This window comes from Bos indicus x Bos taurus, chromosome 19, assembly GCF_003369695.1.
Source record: "Bos indicus x Bos taurus breed Angus x Brahman F1 hybrid chromosome 19, Bos_hybrid_MaternalHap_v2.0, whole genome shotgun sequence".
Lineage (NCBI taxonomy): Eukaryota > Metazoa > Chordata > Mammalia > Artiodactyla > Bovidae > Bos > Bos indicus x Bos taurus.
The window spans coordinates 51,245,392-51,255,292 of record NC_040094.1 but is presented as its reverse complement, the minus strand read 5'-3'; the positions used below and the strand labels follow the sequence as shown (position 1 = coordinate 51,255,292).

The 9,901-nt window shown below is 58.3% G+C and overlaps 1 protein-coding gene across 2 annotated transcripts; it reads left to right on the top strand.

Moving 5' to 3' along the window:
• The first annotated feature begins 224 nt into the window (after window positions 1–224).
• UTS2R (urotensin 2 receptor) lies at window positions 225–4,560 on the top strand. 2 transcript variants are annotated; one of them, XM_027519289.1, is made up of 3 exons: window positions 225–469; window positions 1,281–1,440; window positions 2,822–4,560. In XM_027519289.1, the coding sequence occupies exon 3, from the start codon at window positions 2,906–2,908 to the stop codon at window positions 4,058–4,060; it is 1,155 nt and encodes a 384-aa protein (XP_027375090.1). In that variant the 5' UTR covers window positions 225–469; window positions 1,281–1,440; window positions 2,822–2,905; the 3' UTR covers window positions 4,061–4,560. The 2 variants fall into 2 exon arrangements, with proteins under 2 accessions (XP_027375090.1, XP_027375089.1); XM_027519288.1 differs by having other exon boundaries at window positions 1,281–2,572.
• Window positions 4,561–9,901: the final 5,341 nt, after the last annotated feature.

Below are 9,901 nucleotides of genomic sequence, written 5' to 3'. Positions count from 1 at the left end.
CTGAGCTTCACCCCATGGATGCGTCTGGAGTCCCAGCTGCGCCGTGATCTGCCCTCTCGCTTTGCCACCCCCCGCTCCCGCCCCTGCTGCCCTCCCGTCCCTGGGCCTCCGTGGCTCCCCCCACCGCAGCGCATCCTCGCCCCCTCTCTAGCAGCCCCCCTCCCGCGGGTTATTAATATCCGGGCCGGGCGCAGGGCCGCCGCGCATTCCCAGCTGGCAGCCGGGCAGGTGGCGCCGGCGACAGGGGCCTGGGCGCGGAACGCGGCTCTCCAGGCGAGACCGGCGGGCGGGCTCCCCTCCACCACGCGCCCCTGGGAGCCCCCACGTCCTCTGCGCGCCCCTACCGGGCAGAGCCCTCGGAAAGGTTCCCGTGCCGCGCCGAGTGTTTGGAGACGCTTAGCGACTAAGCGCCGGTCCAGAGCACGACCCCAGGGTGCTCGGCGCCCACACCTGACGGCCGGTGACGGAGGTGGGCGCAGGCACTGCGAGGGTGCGGGGCGGGAGAAGGGGCCGGGATCCTCCCGGGGCGGGGCGCCCTCCCCGCTGGCCCGCACAATCCCCTGCAGGATCGCTCGGCCACGAAGCCCTCCCAGCGGACCCCCGGGAGATGCGTGGCGCTTCGGAGGGTGGAGAGGGTGAGGTGTGCGCGGTGGGCTCGGCGGCTGTTTCGCGTCCCTCCCGGGAGGTCCTCCGCCAGGTTCGCGGTAGCCCCTGCGGGAGGGCTCTGGAACCAGAACCCACTGGGGGCTGCGGCCGCGGAGGGCGCCTCGGGCCGGTAGGAAAGACCCCAGCTCCCCTCGCCAGACCCAAGGCTGAGCCAAGTCCCACGGGCAGGGGGCCTAGGACAGCGTCTCTACACCCAGCTTGCCCTTCTGCACCGAGTGCTCAGTTGGACGCCCCGAGTTTATCCATGTTAGTGCGAACGCTGTACCTGTAGAGGGAAAAAACCGGGAACCAGTTTTATCCGGCCACATTATCCCTAGATGTGGGGAGATTGGGCCATAAAGGGGCCTCTCCTCTCATTCAAGTATTCAGGTTTTAGGTCTCTTTTTTCTCATGAGGGTAATTTTCACCCAGTAAGCACGGGTCATGAGTGTGCAACTCCAGGAGTTTTTACATGTCCGTAGTCGCTAAGTCGTGTCTGACTCTTTGGGACCCCATGGAATGCATAGCCCGCCAGACTCCTCTGTCCATGGGGAGAATGCTGGAGTGCGTTGCCATGCCCTCCTTCAGGGGATCTTCCCAACCCAGGGATCAAACCCAGGTCTCCTGCATTGCAGGCGGATTCTTTACCATCTGAGCCACCAGAACACCTGTGTAACCAGCGCCACATGAGGACATAGCACACGTCCGTCCCGGAGTGCTCTCCGGTGCCCCCTACCAGTTGACACCCTCTTCAACCACTCATAGAGATTTTTTCTTTTCCCCAGCTTCATTCAGGTAAAGGGAATTATACAGTGTGTACTTTTTGTGTATGGTTTCTGTTTCATCCCCCCACTCAACAGAGCATATTTGAGTTTCATCAAGTTGCTGACTGTTCAATAATTTCATTTTCTTCATCACCTTGGAGCATTTTTATTGGGGGGGGGGTGTCAGTTTCTTTATCCATACTACTATTCACCAACGTTTGGGTGGTTTCCAGCTTCTGACTGCTATGAACGTTCTCACTCTTGCTTTTTATGGCCATTTGCACTAATTTTTCTTGGCATAAACCTAAGAGTAGAATTGCTGAATGAGAGGACAGACGTGTGTCCAGCTTTACTAAGGGTGCCAGATTGTTCGCCACAGGCGGCTGCACTGTTCTTGTCCTCCACTAGCAGTTCAGGAGTTCATTTCCTTCATGTCCTCCCAGCAGTTTTACGAATTTCCTGTTCAAATTTTGTCTTTTTTTTCCTTTCAGTTGAGTCATTGCTCTTTATTGATCTGTAGTTCTTTCACATATTTTGATTACTAGTTCGTTGTCTGATATGTGTCTTCTGATGATCTTTTCCCAGTCCATGGTTTACATCTTTTACTCTCTCAGTGAAGTTCTTAATTTTCATGAAATCCAATTGGTGGGTCTTTTACTGCAAGCATTTTTTGCTTTTTTTTTTTTTTTTTTGAAAAATCTTCATTTACCCACAGTCATGCAGATATTCTCCTGTATTTCTTCCAGAGCTTGATTAATTAATTGATTTAATCTATTACATAAGGTACACAGTCCACCTTGAATTGTTTTCTTGTGTGGTAGGATATAGGGATCAGGTTTATTTCCCCCATGTGAATAAAGGAAGATTATGAGGGCTTTCCCCTCTTTAACATATTTTCCTATTTGAACTTTAAAGTCGGCAGATATTACTTTTGCAATCTGAACAAAATGTATTTTCTTAAAACATACAGGAGAACTATATGGGGAGGAAGACATAGGGGTCAGCCGGGCTTCCCTGCCCTTCAGGGATGAGGAAGTGAGAAGGCCTAGTGAGAACTCCTGGTTCATCCAGGAGTGAACCATCCTGGTTCATGCCTGCTGTGCTCTGATTTTCAGGAAAGGCCATCCAGCTGAGAGGCCTTTGAACTTGCACTGTGGCCCAGGGTGAGAATGCTACTGGGGCATGCATGGGGGGCAACTGGTCTGGGTGGTACTCTGGTCCCCCTGGATAGCTGGGGAACTGAAGCAGAGTGTTAGAGTTCTGCATGGAGAGTCCCCCAGGGGGTATCACAGTTGGTGAGCACTGTCCCTCTGCAGGCCTCCCAGCCTGGTGGGAACTGTGGCCTCTTATGGCCTCTTGGGAGTGGGAAAGGGTGCCTGACCTGCATCTTTAATGAGCATCCTCTCCTGCAGGACAAGCTTGTTGCCCACAGATGCCCCCTCTCTACCTAAAGGAGCAGCAGGCCCCAGCCCCAAGCCCAGTGTGAGGTGGCAGAGATGGCACTGAGCCCAGAGCCATCGAGCAGGTTCCTGGTGCCGGCTACAATGGGCAGCGCCATGCCCGAGCTGCCTGGTGCCCCCAATGCGTCCCTCAACAGCTCGTTGGCTAGCCCGACGGAGCCCAACTCCCTGGAAGACCTGGTGGCCACGGGCACCATCGGGGTGGTGCTCTCGGCCATGGGTGTGGTAGGCATGGCAGGCAATGTGTACACGCTGACGGTCATGTGCCGCTTCCTGCACACCTCTGCCTCCATGTACGTCTACGTCATCAACCTGGCGCTGGCAGACCTCCTCTACCTGCTCAGCATCCCCTTCATTGTAGCTACCTACATCACCAAGAGGTGGCACTTCGGCGACGTGGGCTGCCGCGTCCTCTTCAGCCTGGACTTCCTGACCATGCACGCCAGCATCTTCACCCTGACCCTCATGAGCAGGGAGCGCTATGCCGCCGTGGTGAGGCCGCTGGACACAGTGCAGCGTTCCAAGGGCTATCGTAAGGTCCTGGCGCTGGGCACGTGGCTGCTGGCACTGCTGCTGGCACTGCCCATGATGCTGGCCATCCGGCTGGTCCGCAGGGGCCACAAGAGTCTCTGCCTGCCAGCCTGGGGCCAGCGCACCCACCGCGCCTACCTGACGCTGCTCTTCGGGACCAGCATTGTGGGGCCCGGTGTGGTCATCGGGCTGCTCTACGTCCGCCTGGCCCGGGCCTACTGGCTGTCGCAGCGGGCCTCCTTCACGCAGACGCGGCGGCTGCCCAACCCCAGGGTGCTCTACCTCATCCTGGGCATCGTGCTGCTCTTCTGGGCCTGCTTCCTGCCCTTCTGGCTGTGGCAGCTCCTTGCCCAGTACCGTGGGGCCCCACCGCTCGCTCCCCGCTCCGCCCGCATCGTCAATTACCTGACCACCTGCCTCACCTATGGCAACAGCTGTGTGAACCCCTTCCTCTACACGCTGCTCACCAAGAACTACCGTGACTACCGCCAACGCTCGCTCCACAGCAGGGGCACCAGTGGGCCTGTGGGCGTCCGCAGCTTCCCACAGGGCCACACCCGCTGCCAGCTCGGCTCGGGTCGCTCCGTGACCTCCAGCAGCCAGCAAGCCACTGAGACCATCGCACTGTCCCAGGCGGTCCCCGGGAGTCTCTGCGTCTGAGCGTCCCCAGCCTCCCTGTGGGCCCTGGGGGTAGGCTGTGGGGAGTGGCCCCTGGGGCCCAGGTCTCTCCTGGACCACCCTCCCCACGGTCTGCCTCCCTTCCCCAGTCCTCTTCCAGAAAGCTCCTGGCTCTCCCTCACCCCTCACTCACTTCAGCTCCATCAGTGCAGCTACTTTCCTCATAACGCCCAGAAGTGCCCCCAACCCAGTCCATCTGTGAGGGTCTGCAGGAGGCTCAGGCTCAGGGCCAGCTCCTGAAGACCGTGGTGAGTGGAGTCTTCACCAGCCCCCTGCAGACGTGACTGCGTACCTGACGCACGACAGGGTACACCGTGGCAGGTGACACCATGTTGCCACACAAGCTGCCTGTGTGGGACCCTCCTCCTGGCATGAGCATGGCCCCGGTGGCACCCATTTCTCCCAACTGCCATGTGGTTCCATCCCGCACAGCTTCAGCACCTGAAACAATAAACGCTGAGCTCCCTGAGTCTTGTCTGCAACAGCAGTGTGAGTGGGGTGTCAAAGGAGGCAGGACCCCCAGGACGTCCTCCTGCACTTGGAGGAGCCCATCTGCCTGACCGGGCAGGGGACATGTCTGGCCATTAGGCCTTCCTGACATGGTGGGTGGGTGCCATCCGGCCTGAGCCAGGCCCTGGGTGTGGGGCCTGAGACCCTGGGGTGAGTGAGGCGGGGAGCCACCAGCCTCAACCTGCTCAGGGAGGACAGGCGGCTGGGACATCACTCCAGGGCAGGAACTTGGAGCCCAAACTAAAATCATGAGCCAGAATTACTCTCCCATTTGCAGCTCACCTGCCTCTCCCTCCCCAGACCTTGAGGGGATGGTGGGGGTGGATCATATACAACGCAGTAGGGGATTATCTCATGCCTCCTGTGTACAGCATCCCAGTTGGACCTCCTATGGACACCAAGACCATCAGGCCCTGCCCACAGAGAGCCCACCCACAGGGAAAGGTTTTGGACCTACCCCAACCCCTATCCCACTCTCCGGTGACCAGTTCACTCCACACTGTACCCCTAATTCACATCCCAACCTGGGCCCCAGCCATGGCTGCACACACATCAGATTCAAGGCCTTGACTGGATCCTAATGTGTTGGCAGGTGGAGATCTGGCCGCTAAGTATGGAGTGGGAGGCTACTGGCCCCACTTGGGACCCCCAATGTTTTGGGAAGAAAACAGCCCAAAGTTTGTACCTTGATCAAGGCCCCATGTCTCTGTTTCCTGAATCCTAATTCCAGAATGCACCCAGAAGGCCCCAAACTTGGAAAACAGAGACCCTCCCCTACCCCGAGTGTCCCTGCAATCCCCACTCATCTGCACACGTGAAGGTGCTCTTTGCACTATTTCTTGGCATGATACTGAAGAACTTACCTTTTTGGCCCCAAATTTAAGACCTGAGTACCCTGGTTAGTGCTCCCACATGGGCTGGCTGAGCTTCTACTGCCAGGCCTGGGACAGCTGCAGGGGCTGTCTTCCCACCTCCCACTTAGAAGTGCTCCCACACTCCTGCCAGCCTCTGGGGAGCCTCATGATAACACCGTGAGTGTTTCAGAGTGCTTAAAAATGTCCAGCAGGCTCTCATGCCTGTGTACTCACACACACAGCCACGTGGAGACTCCTACTGGCCTACTACAGCTTGGCCAACCTCCCTGGACCCACCGCCCACAGTCCCTCCCTCTCCCCTCACCACAGGCCCCCAGGACCCAACAGTCAGGGACCGGTGATTTATGGAGGCCTAGTCTGGCTCAAGACCCACAGTCAGCAGCCCATCAGGCATGGTGCCTGGCCCTTGGCAAGCCGGAGAGCAGAGAGCCCTGGGGTGAGGGGCCAACCGGGGTGAGCTTGTGTGTGGCTAGAATAGGGCTCTAGAATAGCAGGTCAGGGCTCCTGTTCAAATGCTACAGCTTTATTGGGGTAGTTTCACACCATAAAACTCACCCACTGAAAATACAAGTAATGATTTTCAGTGAAAGGACAGTCATGTAACCAACATCACAGTTCAGTCTCGGGGCATCTGTTAGGCCGGGTGTGCGTGCTCAGTCGCGTCTGACTGTGACCCCATTGCACTGTACAGCCCGCCAGTCTCCTCTGTCCTGTCAGGCAGGGAGCTCCAAAGAAATCAACCAATAGCACAGACGTATAAATATTAAAAGGTTCTTTGAAGGAATTGGCATAGTGATTAAGGGACTGGCATGTCTGGGATCCATTGGCGGGTGGGGCAGCAGGCTGGCGGGCTGGAAACTCAGGGAGAAGACGCTGCAGCCTTGGGGCAGAATTCCTTCTTTCCCAGAAACCTCCGTTTTTGCTGGAAGAACTTTAAGCGCCTGGAGGAGCTCCACCCACCATGTTCCGGGAACAGACGCCCTTCTGTAGTGTGGGCAGAGCTGAATGTGCCCCCGTGGATGAACACGTGTTGGTTGTGGGCATTTGAGGTGCTTCCACCTTTTCCCTAAATGAACAGGGCCACCGTGACCACCCGTGTGGCCATGCGGCTGCCACCCCTCCAGTCGCCCTGCATGAGGGCTCCTGGTCTCCTGGCTTCTCCATCCTGCCCACCCTGCCCTCGCTCTGGGCAGGCACTGTTTTATGACAAAAGAGCAGCTGTTCTGGGTAAACTCGGATTCGAAACAGGTGGCTCTGTGATGGCGACCGTCTCTCAGAGTCACGCGTCTGCAGGGCTGGGGCCCTAGGCCTTGCTCAATGGGTGGTGGCAGGCTGGTGGGGGCAGGGGCACCCCCTTCCCATCCGCATCACTTTGGCTTCCAACAGGAGTGAGTCCAGGCTTCCTTACCTCCAGCTCTGTCCCAGGAACCTGGGGCGTTCCCACCTGGTAATGTGTACCGAGGGAGGGGCAGCCGGCAGGGCCCCTCAGGAGAAGGAGACATCGTCATGGCCACCTTCACTGTGGATTGTCCTGGTTCTACGAGTCATCTGAACCCTTATGACCAGTTTCCCATGTCCCCAGAAAGGCACTGGATAGGTCACCACCCTATCCCCACAACCTGGGGAAGGCCCTGACCAGGTCTCCTGTCCCCTGTCCCCAGAAAGACACTGACCAGGCACATCCACAGGCCTCACATCCTGCTGGGAGGCTGGGGCTTCTCCAAGTGCTGAGTATTTTCCAATAGTTCAAAGGCAGGGAGGAGGGCTTCGAACCCAGGGTTTGCTCTGCAAATTGCCTTGTGTTATCTGGGGCTTAAGACCACAGGGCTTTGCTGGAGATCTGGTGGTGTGGACACCATGGGAGGCAGTGTGGATGCCATGGGAGCAGGTCATAGGGAACAGAGCCAGCGAAGCCCCAAAGGGATGTTCACCCCTGGGCGCTGGGGCACTCTGACGTTAACCCCCACACACCCCAACCACCGTTGGGGCCTGTGGTGAGGGGCCTTGTCCTGCAGGGCCCTCCCTGGGGTGGGCTGCTCCCTGCCTGCCTCCTGTCCCTTCCCTGCCTGCCCCAGAATCTCAGGCCCCCACAGGGGCCACTGGGCCTGGGCCTCCGCTCAGGCATCCTTCCCCCGTTGTCAGGGTCCCCAGTGACCCAACAGTCTTCACTGGACGTCCTGCATGACAGCCTCTGCTCTTCCTGAACAGGGGACCACCAGGCTGTGCACGGAGCTGCTTTCCACGCAACCGGGGACAGAGGGAGCAGGACACGGGCCACCACTCCAGAAAACGGGGACAGTGTCCCTCTCCACTCTACAAGCGTCAGAACCAGAGCTCCGGAAACCAGGTGGAGGTCTCACCTGGGGCCACCGCCCTGCTGGGCAGAGGGGCCAGTAGTGGGTGTGGAAAAGGGAGGTGGGAGGGAGGGAGGAGCGAAGGGGATGGATGGAGGAAGAGAGGAGGAGGAGGGGATGGGGGAGAGAGGAGTGGGAGGGGGTGGAAGTGAGTAGGGAGGATGGGAGGTGCAGCGAGTGCTCCTCTCCCACAGCACAGTATGTCAGGAGCTAAGAGGACCTGCTGTCTGAGTCCAGCCCAGGCCTCCAGGGCAGTGGTGGTTAGCGGTGGGGATGAGCAGGCTGTCGACTGTCTGATGGATGAGCATTCAGGCTGAAGGTCACTCAGGGTGATGGATGAGGTCTCGGCATTTAAATGCCAGACACCCAACCTCCAGACTTGCAGATGAGGAGGCAAAACACCAAGGCCAGGCTCAGCCCACAGTGCTCCTGACAGCTTACAAAGCACCATTACACTGACTTGGGTCCCTGACCACTGCCCAGGACCACCCCCAGCCCCCACCCTGCATCGGGGGAATGAATTTCTTTTCAGAGAAGATTGCTGGGATCCCTCTGTGAGACACTAACTGTGCTCCAATGGAATGTTTTGTGAATATGGATTTTGTTCCAGCGGGGCTCCCATGAATCTGGGTTAATAGGGTACGGGCTGGATGGGGAGGTCTTTGCTGGGGTTGGTGCGTGAAGCTCCTCTAGAAGACCTTGGGCACAGAGCCATGGGGACTGGGTGCCCAACTGCATCAGGGCCAGGCCTATGGGCATGTCTCCCCATCCCATCCTCACCCCCTGCACCCTCTTCCCTGAGTTTTCCCACCCCACTCCCCGCAGTTCCTATAGCGAAAACAAGGAGCGGGGACAGTGATCAGGCAGGCTGTGGGGCTTGTGACTAGGACAGTGGTGGCTGGCACCCACTGGGGAATGAATGAATGTATGAATGGACAAACTGTGTCCCTCTGCTAGGGACCTGCTGCCCTTCCATATTCTGTCCTCTGTCTTCCTGGAGATGGTGGAGGGGGGAAGGAACCAGGGCCGGATGAGTGCACAGCCGAGTTCACAGCCAAGCTCGCAGGAGGCAGGGGCATCCAGGAGCCTAGTGGTGGAGGCTCGGGTGATGGATTTACCAGGTGCAGGCACATTCCTGCCCCACAGGCCGGACAGTTTCCAAGAGGCTCAGCCTTGGCCAGGATTTGGTTGCTGACCCGCGGGCTTTTTCAGACCCAGGAGAGTGGCCTGTCCCAGTCCACAAACTTGTGCCCTGAGTCCTGCCCTCCAATCTCCCGTGGGTCCCCAGGGGTGGGAGGCAGAGAAAGCCCAGCTCTCGCACCAGCACACAGAGTGCCCGAGTCGCCGGCTGCACACCCAAGACCGCGCACTTGGTGTAAATTTCTCATCAACAAAGAAACACACACAGTCCAAAGTTTCCGCTATTCCTAATTTTTTCAGGAACTCATTCTTTGGGAATCAGGCTGCACCTACAACCAGTAGACACCGCTGTTTACCTGCCCAGGGAGCTCTCTCTGCTTTTGTAGACCATCCTTATCAAATGGAGTTCGGGGGTGGGCAGTACCAGCGACAGTGGCCCTGCCTGGTAGGGTGGCCCAGCCAATTTGTAGAGACCTGAACTCTGACCTGATTCCATGCCTGAACACGCCCACCTGAAGGGCCAGGCTTGGGGGGCAGGATGCTGGGGCTCCTTTCCATCCTGGAGAAAGCCCTCGGCTCACAGGCACCTCCACTTACATACCCACCAGGCAAGACAGGAGGGACCTCAGTTAGCAGAAGGGGAGAGCCCCCACCCCAGGCAGGAGGTAGGGATGGCCAGAGTCTAGCCTGGGCCCTATACACCCACAGACCACCAAACTGGGAATCTGAGAGCCCCAAGGCCACCTGCAGGAGCAGGTTTTTCCATTGGCATTCCAGACAGATGACGCTCTGAGCAGGAAGACCGAGAGGCTGCCAACAGCCAGCAGCCAAGAGCACCAGACTCCTGCCTTTCCCAGGTTGGTCGAGGGCCCAGGCCCATGCAGGGGGTGGGGTGGGGGGTTCTCCTGGGGCCAAGCTAGGACAGCCCCATCCCCTGAGCTGCC

Bases quoted from the DNA above. Each gene is read 5' to 3' on its own strand.
- UTS2R (XM_027519289.1), top strand. From the start codon at position 2,906: ATGGCACTGAGCCCAGAGCCATCGAGCAGGTTCCTGGTGCCGGCTACA.